Source organism: Pantherophis guttatus, chromosome 15, assembly GCF_059756535.1.
Source record: "Pantherophis guttatus breed Tessera chromosome 15, ASM5975653v1, whole genome shotgun sequence".
In the NCBI taxonomy this organism is placed as follows: domain Eukaryota; kingdom Metazoa; phylum Chordata; class Lepidosauria; order Squamata; family Colubridae; genus Pantherophis; species Pantherophis guttatus.
The window spans coordinates 4301800-4314776 of NC_142077.1; the positions used below are offsets into that span (position 1 = coordinate 4301800).

The 12977-nt window shown below is 41.5% G+C and overlaps 1 protein-coding gene across 3 annotated transcripts; it reads left to right on the forward strand.

The window, feature by feature from the left end:
- The first annotated feature begins 1528 nt into the window (after positions 1–1528).
- AURKAIP1 (aurora kinase A interacting protein 1) lies at positions 1529–6150 on the forward strand. 3 transcript variants are annotated; one of them, XM_060694217.2, is made up of 4 exons: positions 1529–1603; positions 1797–1859; positions 4080–4555; positions 5822–6150. In XM_060694217.2, exons 2-4 carry the CDS (start codon positions 1808–1810, stop codon positions 5927–5929), a joined length of 636 nt encoding a protein of 211 aa, XP_060550200.2. In that variant the 5' UTR covers positions 1529–1603; positions 1797–1807; the 3' UTR covers positions 5930–6150. The 3 variants fall into 3 exon arrangements, with proteins under 3 accessions (XP_060550200.2, XP_060550199.2, XP_060550201.2); XM_060694216.2 differs by having other exon boundaries at positions 1542–1615; XM_060694218.2 differs by having other exon boundaries at positions 1600–1623.
- The last annotated feature ends 6827 nt before the right edge of the window (positions 6151–12977 follow it).

Below are 12977 nucleotides of genomic sequence, written 5' to 3' on the forward strand. Positions count from 1 at the left end.
AGTTTCTAACTCATGAGTATTCTTATTGCTGCCAGGGAGGGCACTAATATCGGACGACTTAGTAACTCTTAAGATGTCTAGTTGTCAAGTAATTGAGTAGCTATTACTCCTCCCCCTCAATACTATTAGTTTCAAGAAAGATTTGCCACACAGTTGTGAACTTCAACTAATAAAAGAGATCTCCTTGTGCTGTTTTCTTTCTAGTGGTGATCTTATAACCTGCAATTTAAAACCTCTGTCCATTAGAAACTCCCCAATGGGAGCACATCGGAAGCATTTGATGGACTTAATAGTTGAGCCCACCGGCCCCCAACATTCTGTGCCCTCCCCATCTTTTAATCAGAACCTGTATCTTTACTGTATTGAAATGTATCTATTTTAATGCTTTTTATTGTTCGGATGCAAGCCGCCAAGGGTTGTGGCGGCAAATTAAATAAACAGCAGTGTCACAATTCAACTGTTGGAATAGAATCCAGACAATGGGGATGGTGGTGTTAGCGGCTTTTAGGCCACCCTCAGCCTTGGAAGCTCATCAGGTGAGCTTGGCCCAGTTCCCCCCCCCTCCTACCCCAAGCTACCTCGCAAGATTGTTGTGGGGGCAAAGTAGAGGCAGGAATGGGATAGGTCAGTCAGAATAAAGCTGGAAGGAAGGGACCTTGGACCCTCCTGCTCAAGCCAGAGATCTTAAGTACTAGAACTATCTAAAGTGTATCTTTTTATTCTCGATGAATGTATTTTATTCTCCTTATGGACACTGAGAGCATATACACCTAAGACAAATTCCTTGTGTGTCCAATCACACTTGGCCAATAAAAGAATTCTACTCTACTCTACTCTACTCTACTCTACTCTACTCTACTCTACTCTACTCTACTCTACTCCACTCCACTCCACTCCACTCCACTCCACTCCACTCCACATTCTATTCTATTCTATTCTATTCTGAGCATATACACCTAAGACAAATTCCTTGTGTGTCCAATCACACTTGGCCAATAAAAGAATTCTACTCTACTCTACTCTACTCTACTCTACTCTACTCTACTCTACTCTACTCTACTCTACTCTACTCTACTCTACTCTACTCTACTCTACTCTACTCTACTCCACTCCACTCCACTCCACTCCACTCCACTCCACTCCACATTCTATTCTATTCTATTCTATTCTGAGCGTGTGCACCTAAGACAAATTCCTTGTGTGTCCAATCACACTTGGCCAATAAAGAATTCTATTCTAGAAGTAAAACAAAATATAATCTTAAAGTAGAAGTACTACCTTAATCTTCGGTGACAAGGGGACAAATATAAATAATATAATATGGGGAATTTTAGGAAACGATCCTTATTACAACACTGGATCATGTCCTTATTGCGAAAAACCTCCTGTAGTAATACAACTGGGCTTTCCCCCCCCTCTCTTCGTCATCAACCTGCGGCGTTCGATCCCTAGAGGGAAGCAGAGACCAGGAATACAAGGGGCGGAACCTTCCCCTTTTAAGCCCGCGTTTCCGGGAGGGACTCTTAAAACAACCGGGCCCGGAAGCAAGCGCCTGACCGGAAGTGCACCCTCGTATCGTTTCCCCCCCGCCTTCAAATTGATGGTAAGCTCTTCGGTAAGGAGGTATACAATACGGTTGTGTGTTTGTGTACGCATTTACATTGTTGTGTGTGTATGTGTGTGTAGGAGGCCGCTTTTGGCCTCGAATAGGGCCTTTACTCGAGTGGGGGGGCCTGTCCGGCTTTTGGCCTCCTGGCTTCTCTGACGACCCTGTTTCCTTTCTCGTTTTCACTTAGCCGGCCTCGACATGCTGGTCTCTCGGCTGACGGCTCCCCTCGTGAGGGCATCGCGCTGTGCAGGTAAAAGGGCTGCTGCCTTTGCTAAGGGAGGGGGTGGGGGGGTGGCCAGGCCGTTTGCCCCCCCCCCAAAAAGGGGCCTTTCCCATAAATAAATAACTTTACTGTCATTGTACGTGTATACAAAAATATATTATATGTATATGAAATCTTATTCTGTTCACCGCCCTGAGTCCTTCGGGAGAAGGGCGGTATAGAAATTCAATAAATAATAAATAATAATAATACACAGTATATCTCTGTTTTCATCTATATCTTTCTTGTTCAATCTAAACATTTCTCTATTGTGTATAGGCAAAGTTTCTGGATATCATTCCTATTAATCCAATTCATGCTAACAATGTTAATAATAATAATAACTTTATTGTCATTGTACATGTATACACAGTATATCTCTATTTTCATCTATATCTTTCTTGTTCAATCTAAACATTTCCCTATTGTGTATAGGCAAAGTTTCTGGGTATCATTCATATTAATCCAATTCATGCTAACAATGTTAATAATAATAATAATAACTTTATTGTCATTGTACATGTATACACAGTATATCTCTATTTTCATCTATATCTTTCTTGTTCAATCTAAACATTTCCCTATTGTGTATAGGCAAAGTTTCTGGGTATCATTCATATTAATCCAATTCATGCTAACAATGTTAATAATAATAATAATAACTTTATTGTCATTGTACATGTATACACAGTATATCTCTATTTTCATCTATATCTTTCTTGTTCAATCTAAACATTTCCCTATTGTGTATAGGCAAAGTTTCTGGGTATCATTCCTATTAATCCAATTCATGCTAACAATGTTAATAATAATAATAATAACTTTATTGTCATTGTACGTGTATACACAGTATATCTCTATTTTCATCTATCTTGTTCAATCTAAACATTTCTCTATTTGTATAGGCAAAGTTTATGGGTATCATTCATATTAATCCAATTCATGCTAACAATGTTAATAATAATAACTTTACTGTCATTGTACGTGTATATACAGTATATTTCTATTTTCATCTATATCTTTCTTGTTCAGTCTCAACATTTCTCTATTGTGTATAGGCAAAGTTTCTGGATATCATTCCTATTAATCCAATTCATGCTAACAATGTTAATAATAATAACTTTATTGCCATTGTACGTGTATACACAGTATATCTCTATTTTCATCTATATCTTTCTTGTTCAATCTAAACATTTCCCTATTGTGTATAAGCAAAGTTTCTGGGTATCATTCATATTAATCCAATTAATACTAACAATGTTAATAATAATAATAACTTTATTGTCATTGTACATGTATACACAGTATACCCATACAATGAAATTCACTTAACACCCAAAGACCAGGTCCAACACACATAACAATCCCCAAACACACCCCCACCCAGCCACCACAAATTCCCCACTCCTAAAACCACCCAAACATCCACACAACAGACCAAGTAATGCTGTCCAACAGCTCCCTGATGGTGGCCCTTTAGTTCATTGTCGAGTGCAATTATAGCTCTCGGTTAAAGCTAGTCAGAAAATGTGTGGTCCGAGTTTTAATCGTTCTGGATTTTCTGCCAGAAGACAACAGTCCAAAAAGATTGTAAGCAGGATGGGAAGAGTCTCTGAGGATGTTATGCAACTTCCTTAAACGGCGAGATTTGAAGATGTCGTCCAGGGCTGGTAGCTGAAGCCCTGATGATATTCTGGCCAATTTTAATGATTTTCTGTAGAGCTACAGAGCTGCTCCCATACCATGCAAGAATGCCGTATGTCAGGACACTGTCAATGGTGCTGCGATAGTAGGACAGAAGGAGATGCTGAGATAGATTTATCTTCATCATCTCATGTCTCCTTTTGCTGGAGATGAAGAGTGGAACTCTTGCCTCACAATCAGGAGGCTGTGAGTTCGATCCTAGGTAGAGGCAGATATTTCTTTCTCTCTGGGCACAATGAGAATATATCTGCTGAACAAAGCTCCGCATTGGCGACAGGAAGGGCATCCAGCCATGAAATGCTCTGCTAGCTCCATTCAGTTGCCCAGACTCCACCTCGCAAGGGATGATGGGGTCGTTAATTAATGAAGGTGATTGTTTTAATGCAGGCCAGCCAGAGTCTCCTCTTGGCACGTGAGCAGCAAACAAATAAAATAAACAGGAGTTTATTCTCACAAATTCTCGCAAATACCTATTTATAAATTTTGTTCTCACTTTGTCCACAGGGTGCTTTCTTTTGAGACCATCTGTTGTCCTTCCACCTCCTAGAGCAACCGTTCTGGCAAGTTACAGCACACATCCGTCGAGCAAAAATGGAACCCGGCCCCACCAGTGGTTTACCTTTGACCCTGAACTGGAAGAAATGTTGGTCCCTCGCAAGATGTCCATCTCACCTCTTGAAAGCTGGCTGACGGTTCAATATTTCCTCCCTAAAAATGGAGGTATCATAAACGTTCATGAGAGGAACGCTCCCCGACCGTTCCAACAGTACGATCTCCCTGCTCCTTCTAGGGGCACTGAGGCAGAGGAAGAAGAAGAAGAGGCAGAGCAAAGAGGGGAGTTGAACCAGCCCAGAATGGAATGCAGAAACATTTTGAAGATCCGGCGGAGGAAGATGAATAGGCACAAGTACAAGAAGCTGATGAAACGTACAAAGTTTTTGCGGAGAAAGGTCATGGAAAAGCGGATGTGGCGGAAACAGGTGAGTTTTTCTGCCCATTGACCTCTAGGTGAAGAAGAGCGTTTGTGTTTGCACAGCATGGTTGAGTTTCTCCTCTCTTGATGAACTAAATGTCAACTTGTAAAGCATTCCTGGCCTGCTCTTGAGTTGCCATAGGCAGGAGGAGGGAAAACTGACGGAGCAACACAGCAGCAACCAGAAGCACAATCCACGCATATGTTTCTCTAGGTTACCAGAGCTCCAGCCAGAGAGGCGTGATCTCTACAGCCCGCAAAAGTGCTCCGTTGGAGAATGTGATATGACACACCCTGGGAGGCAGGGAAAACAGGGTCATAGTTGGCATGTAAATTACATGAGGTACAATTGACTTGCTGTTAGGGTTCCTATGGATGCCCTAATTAATTCATGAGCCTCGAGCCAAGTTTCAAAAGAAATCCAGTTATTTATTAGGAGCAATATGTCGGCACATACCCAAGTGGAGTCAGCTCTGCCCCACGTAATTTACATCCCAACTATGATCCTGTTTCTCCCCACCCACCCACCCACCCACCCACCCACAGGTGTGTCATAAATCACATTCTCCAACGGGCTGTAGAGAACACGCCTCTCCGGCTGGCTCTGGTAACCTAGGCTGCAGTCTTGAGAAAGGTATGCGTGGAATGTGCTTCTGGTTGCTGCCGTGTTGCTCCGTCAGTTTTCCCCCCTCCTGCCTATGGCAACTCGAGAGCAGGCCAGGAATGCTTTACGAGTTGACACTATACATGTGCCTCTGTGCAGCAAAATTGCATAGTGATTGTCTCTTAAGGCCATGGTTTTCGTCCAGCTATCAACACAGCATGATCATAATTGGTGCAGCCAAAAAATAGGTTGGGCCATCATTGGGGAAGGTTAAAAACCATAGATGTGGAATACCTTGAGAGACTCCAATTTTGCCTTGGCTTTTCTAGGATGTCGTCTCTGTTATAAATATGAGAAAATTGGCACCTGAGTGCTTTTGACTAAATCTGACTTGGTTGGGGCATTTTTCCCAAGATACAGATTTAATACAACTAGTCCTTGACTTACAATCATTCGTATACTGACCAAAAGTTACAGTGGCACTAAACAAAGTGACTTAAGACCATTTTTCACATGACCATTACAGCAGCCCTGATTAAATGAACGAGTTATATCCAGGTGATGACAAGATTGTAACCTCAGCTCAGATGACGTGCCACGAATTCTGCGGTTTGGAGCATCGTTCCCAAGCTAGACTTTCATTTTCTGTTTTTTCCTTTCTTTGTATAGAAAAAATTTGAAAACGAACTGAAAAGGATGTGGAAAAAAGCCGGCTTGAAACCCCCCCCCGAGGGTTGGGTAACTCCGAAGATTTACCTCAGAAATGTGAAATCTTGATGCTGCTTTGAGTAGAAATGTCTTTAATTAAAAACTTTTATTTAAAAGGCAAAGGTAATTTTCTTGCTTACCACCCCCACCCCCCCACAAGTAACAATTGTACTGCATTTATACAAGAATTTTGAAATGGAGCCTTTTAACAATTATCCTTACGGCAACGTTGTAATGTTGAGTCTCTATTGCAGATTGGTAAGAATAAATGCAGGAAGTGACCTTTTTAACAGTGAATAAAGGGATTTATTTTGTCTGCTGGCAGTTGTTTAGAAACACAGGTGACTTCTGTCACCCTGTCAGGCTCAGAACACAAACTTCTTTATTTGTGCAAGCGACACAATTCTAACTTGAAAAGACCAGCTATTCTCCAAAGCACCTGAAGGCCAGACAAGGAATACTGGATGGAAACTGACCAAGGAGAGATTCAACCAAGAAATAAGGAGGAATTTTCTAACAGAGCAATCAACCGATGGAACAGAAGTTGCCTTCGGAAGTTGTGGGAGCTTCATCCCTGGAAGCTTTCAAGAAGAGACTGGACTGCCATCTGTCGGAAATGGTGTAGGGTCTGCTTAGGCGGCGGGCTGGACTAGATGACCTACAAGGTCCCTTACAACTCTCTTCATCCGTAGGTGTTCTCTCCCCTCCTCTCTCTCTTTTCCCTGTCCCGATTTTAAGTAGTGTCCGATTGTAAAAGGTTTGAGGTGACTTCAGCGCCTCTACCAAAAGGAGGTGCAGGAAACTCCATTGGGAATTTGGGGGGGGGCAGGTTTTCTCACCCAATCAGGTTAGCTTTGGAGATCAGTTGCAAGAATATTTTTTAGGGGGGGCAGTGGGGGAAAAAAACATTTTGGGCTACTTTGAAGAGCTCGGACAGTTTTGGGGCCAGATACCAAAAAACATCCAGGAATGCTAAAACTGCCTAACGCATCGCAGGGATCTTCCTCTTGTGTGTGTTTTTTGTTTTTTTTAAATTTGATTTATATGCCGCCCTTCTCCGGAGACTCAGGGCGGCTTGCAGTGCGTTAAGCAATAGCCTTCATCCTTTTTGTATATTTATACAAAGTCAGCTTCTCTTTCTTTCTTTCCTTCTTTCTCTTTCTTTCTTTTTCTTTTCTTTTTTTTTAAATTTGATTTATATGCCACCCTTCTCTGGAGACTCAGGGCGGCTTACAGTGCGTTAAGCAATAGCCTTCATCCTTTTGTATATTTTATACAAAGTCAGCTTCTCTTTCTTTCTTTCCTTCTTTCTCTTTCTTTCTTTTTCTTTTCTTTTTTTTTAAATTTGATTTATATGCCACCCTTCTCTGGAGACTCAGGGCGGCTTACAGTGCGTTAAGCAATAGCCTTCATCCTTTTGTATATTTTATACAAAGTCAGCTTATTGCCCCCACAAACCGGGTCCTCATTTTACCTACCTTAGAAAGGATGGAAGGCTGAGTCAACCTTGAGCCTGGCGAGATTCGAACTTACTTTAATTGCAGACAGCTGGTGTTAAATTACAGTGCCTTTGTCTGCAGAGCTATCCAGGCTCCCCCCCCAGCACTAAACCCCCAGATCCAGCTTCTCGTTTCTCACCCCACTCACCCCCACTTTCTCTTCTCCCCAAGGATCCCTTTGAGGAAAAAAAACAGAGGGGGGGGTAGCAGGTTTCATGCTTTGCAACCTCCAACATGCCTTAATATTCGGACTATTCACACCCCGCTGAACTTTTTGATACTCTCTTGATGCAAAGGTCGGCGGTTCGAATCCCTAGTATGGGTGAGCAGGGGGTTGGACTAGATGACCTCGAAGATCCCTTCCAACTCTGCTACTGTTACTTCTCTCTTCCTCACCCCCCCCCCACCTCTTTATGGGTGACTCCTGCTGGGACCAGCCCAGCCCTGGATCTTCTGCCCCCAACCTCGAAATGGGACCCCCCCCATCCCATCCCACCCCACTCCCAACCAAGGGAATTGCATCATCTGCAGAAGAATCCAAAGAAAAGCTCCTGGCAAGCGGAGGCATCCGGAAAGGCGTCGCTTTCTTCTCGTGCGCGTGCGCGAGGGCTCCAGGCTGACCGGCAACCAGCGCCACCTACTGTTCGCTGCCATTTTTTTTTTTTTTTTCATTTCCTTCCTCGGTTCCGCGCGCTTTGAGCGCCTCCGCCTTGGTTCGCGCAGGCGCAGTTCGCCTCCTGTGAACCCCCGAGCGCGCCGTTCTGGCGGGAGTTTTGAGGAGCGTTTCTGAGGGGATTTTTTTTTTTTTTGGCGTTTTTTTTGGGTTTGTGTGTGTGTGTGTGTTGTTTTTAAGGTCATAAAATTTTGGGGCCGTCCGGGAACCCTGCTGTTGAAACGAATGAGTTTTCCATGAGGGGAAAAAGAAAAAAAAAAAAAAAGCAATTTTCCCTCACATTAAGCCAGGGTTTGCTTAATTGTGGCTTGTGGAGCAGCCCTGTTGTTGGAGCCCTCATGGGAAGGCTGGCAGGGAGGAGCGCTAGGCCTCAAATCCTGGTTTATCAAACCAGGGTGCTGAGCTGGCTTTTTTTTTTTTTTTTTTAATTTGATTTATATGCCGCCCTTCTCCGGAGACTCAGGGCGGCTTACAATGCGTTAAGCAATAGCCTTCATCCTTTTGTATATTTTTATACAAAGTCAGCTTATTGCCCCCACAAACTGGGTCCTCATTTCACCTACCTTAGAAAGGATGGAAGGCTGAGTCAACTTTGAGCCTTGGAGAGATTCGAACCAGCAGAAATTGCAGGCAGCTGTGTTAATAACAGGGTGCATTAAACCACTGTACCATCAAGGCTCTTTTGTTTGTTTGTTTGTTTTTTTGCAAAGCAGTGTGTTTTCAGGCTAAAATTGACCCCCTGCCGAGTTTATCCAGGTTAAATCCAGGTTAACCTGGATTGTTTTAATATAAAGTAAAGAGTAACATCATTCCTTAGTACAGATAGGCCTAAATTAACTTAGTACAAAATTAACTTAGATTAATAAAATTAACTTAGTACAAAAAGGCCTGAATTAACTCCATATAAAAGGCCCTACAGGCCTTCTTTAAAAAAAAAAAAAAAAAAAAGTGCCTCTTGCAAAAGTAGAACAGCAAACATTGGAAGTTGCAAGGGAAAATCACAATCTGCCCCATTTTGCCTCAGGAAAATATATATTTTTTAGTTTGGCTGTGTCAATGACAGCAGCCGTGTTGTCCCTGAGGGCTGCAAACCCATCTAGGGTAGTCAAAAGATGTGGAAAAAGACTTTTCTTATTATTATTAGTTCGATTTATATGCCGCCCTTCTCCGGAGACTGAGGGTGGATTACAATGCTTTAAGCAATAGCCTTCATACTTTTGTATATACTTGCTTAGTAGAGATTTTTGGCCCCTTTATGGGTTTATAGATGTTTGCAGTGTAAATCTAGTAGCCCTGGGCGAGCCCCCATGTCAGCCATTTTGTGAGAGCACCCTCAAATCAGTTTTCACAAGCCTGAGTGGGAAGTCAAAAGGTTGAGGCCTTCCAACTTGGATCAGAATACATTTGCAGAAGGCTGAGAATGACTGATAAGGAAACCTGCCTATTCGGTTAATTGGCTAGTTTATTTATTTCCTTAGTGGGTTTCTGCCATTTCTTTTTACTGTATTCCAGCAAGTTTACAGATTTACAGATTAAGAGAGTTGGAAGGGACCTTATAGGACATCTACTCCAATCCCACTCCCAAGCAGGAAACCCTACACCATTTCTGACAAATGGTAGTCCAATCTTTTCTTGAAAATCTCAAGTGATGAAGCTCCCACAACTTCCGAAGGCAACTTCTGTTCCATTGGTTGATCGTTCTCACTGTCAAAGTTCCTTCTTATTTCTAAGTTGAATCTCTCTTGGGTCAGTTTCCATCCATTATTCCTTGTCTGGCCTTCAGGTGCTTTGGAAAATAGCTTGACCCCCTCGTCTCTGTGGCAGCCCCTTAAATATTAGAACACTGCTATCATGCAGAGTTGCAAATGCTGTGTTGCTACACTTTCAGCTGTCTACCACAGGTTTACACTGACCAATGAGCCAGTCTTAATGGGGCTTGCTTTGAGGCCTACTATCACTGTACTAAATCAGTTGACTAAGGGATGTTTATTAAGGTTTAGTTAAAGGGATTAGCATGAGAAAGATAGAATTTGCAAGCAGTGGCCACTGCAAAGTCTAATGGAGGGGCTTACCTTAACAAAATCTGAATTGTAAATCACCCAGAATCATTGATTGAGATAGGTGGCTATAGAAATTGAATGAATGAATAAATAAAATTCACTGAATTGAGATGAAAACACCAAGGGAATGACATTGCATTGGGATGGCTTGGAATTTTTTTTAAAAAAGATGTGAAATAGCTAAATGGACATTTTAATAGCAATAGCAGGAAAAAGTGAAGCAATTTGAAAAGATATGGGGAATGGGCTGGAAAACTACATTGTAACAGTAACAGAGTTGGAAGGGGCCTTGAAGGTCATCTAGTCCAACCCTCTGCTCACACAGGAGACCTCTACTAGAGATTGGAACCGCCAAACTGCCGACCTTTCTGATCGACAAGCTCAGCGTCTTAGCCACTCAGCCACCTAGTCGTTGTATAAAGATGACTCCTGTTTTTGGCCAAAGCATCCCTAATCATCAATAGGAGTATTTATCCCAGGCAGCAGCTGCCTGAGTCATGCAAATAAAAGCTCTGGAATACCAGTTAGGACTGGCTGGAGTTGATGCATCTAAACTATTTTTGTGCCTGAAGATGTCAGCTTCTGATCTTGATTCCTTCTTTTTCCTTCCAGCCACTTCTGAAGAGGCTGCCACTGTATTTGTGGTCAACGGATACAAGCTCTGGATGGTGAGTTGACTGGCTGTGGAACAAAACACGACTTGACAGATTCTCCCTTCAGTCCAAGGGACCTTTCAAAGGTAAGTCCATGTAAGCATATCGAAAGAATCTCGAGGCATTGGTTCATCAAGGTGGAGAGAGTCCACAGCTAGGCCAAAGGGATGATTTCATTAAATTCCTTTATTTTAGTATGGATGCAGTTTCCCAAGATCAAAATGTCTTTATTCCTTCTTTATTCACCCATCATTTATAGACTGAATTCTATAAGTATTTATCAATTCTATCTACCGTAGATAAAAGTGGCATTGTTTATGGATGCTATGATAAAGTTGCATAGACAAAGAGCATAAATGTTATTCTTTGGTTAGCTTTTATAAGCATACTGTATACAATAATTTTTTTAAAATATATTTTTATTGCTTACATATAAATATATTGAATACAGTGCAATTGTCCTGGCATTCTACTTGCCATGAAACAAAGGTAAAAACAAACTAACATAGCTAGTGCTGTACAGTTATTTCTGACCATCATATTCTAGATTAGAATATCAATTTATCTTTCATTCTAATACCTACATTCTGATACATACATAGTATCTCATTCCATTTACACCTAACCTGATTCTTCCACATTCTTCACTTCCACCTCACGTTTCTATGTATACAATAAAAATGTTGTTGGGCAAATAGTTATTTTCATTTTCTTAATATTTTTACTCCATCAGATCTTTTTGAATTTCTTTGAATAAATGTTAAATGCAGAAATACATCAATCCACTTACATTTACATATGAAAAGTTCATGGGTTGTGTGGATATTTAATATTGGACATCGTTTAACTGCTGGGAACAGTAGGGGGAGCACCCACACAAGGAATTTGTAAGCAGAAGGCCAGTGAGTCTGAGCTGGGCTGCAGAGGGCAGGTGAAGTTCCCTTGACCCCTGGTGAATACATGGACATCTACACAAAATTCTATTCATGTTATCACTGTTGTCTTCTGAGACATTTTCCCTTCTTGTCTGTAGCCTTGAACATTCCTGTTACTTTCCTCCCACCCACGCACTACCCAGATCTGACCTCGAGTTTTTAAGATTACCCAAGGATGGCTGGCTTTTGCCACATAAGGATGAGCCCATCCTCAGCTTAATACACTTGATAGCTTCCAAGAAAATTTCACACAAGTCTTTCTGTCTGCTGCAATTACATATGGCCCAATTCTCTTAATAGTTTTTATAAACGCTTAAGTTTGGAACCATTCTTCACTTGGAACAATGTAATTCTTTTTCCCTGCAAAGCTGGGAAATTTGGGCAATGTATAGAAATTCTGCTATTCCCTCTTGTAATATATTTGGAGATTTGGAATGTAGTTGTCCTGACTTTAATCCAGCGTTTCTCAATCTTGGCAACTTTTAAGATGTGGGGGCTTGAACTCCTAGAATTCCCCAGCCATCAGGCATTGCTATAATCTTTCAAATTGGTTGCAGAACTGTTGTAGAGAAACTGAAATGTAGATATTCTTACATTTTGCTGATCACTTTTGTACTGTATACTCCCCCCCTCTCCCCCCCCCCACAAGCACCTGATGTACAAAACAGCCTCTCAACAAAATAAACAGATGGGTTCAGTTTGCCAACTCCTGGCTGGAAATTTACAAACAGGCCAGGAGTTCCAATTGCTCAATAATCTGTTAATGGAAACAAGAGGCATTTTGATTTGTGGCCTCTTTAAAAAAAACACTCATAAATATATTATGAAGGTTCTCTAAGAAGTATCTGCTCCTTTTTCATGAAATTTCTTGAATATATTTGCAGTCAGATGGGCATAGAACTCACATTTACTAGAATAGCAATTTGCAGCTTTGGTGCTTAGATCTCACTAAATCTTCCATTAAACAACCCACTATGAAAATAGCAGAAAGTCTTTATGAATGTATGGAGTCTTTTCCAAGCATGTATTTAAGGCTGTTGTCAATCCAAAAATAATGTCTTAGGGTGACAAGCTTTAGAAGAATCAATAATTAAAAGAAAAGACGGGGAGGTCTCTTCAACTTACTGAAGAAATATGATAGGAATAGTTAAATAGACAGAGCAGATTAGATGACTCAGGCCAGTATAAAATACTATATATACATTACCCAAACCTATATAGTTTACCAAGCACTGCAACAGCAGATAATTATCTTACACTCTAATCAGGTTTTTTAGATGGCTAAAGTGGGATTGTT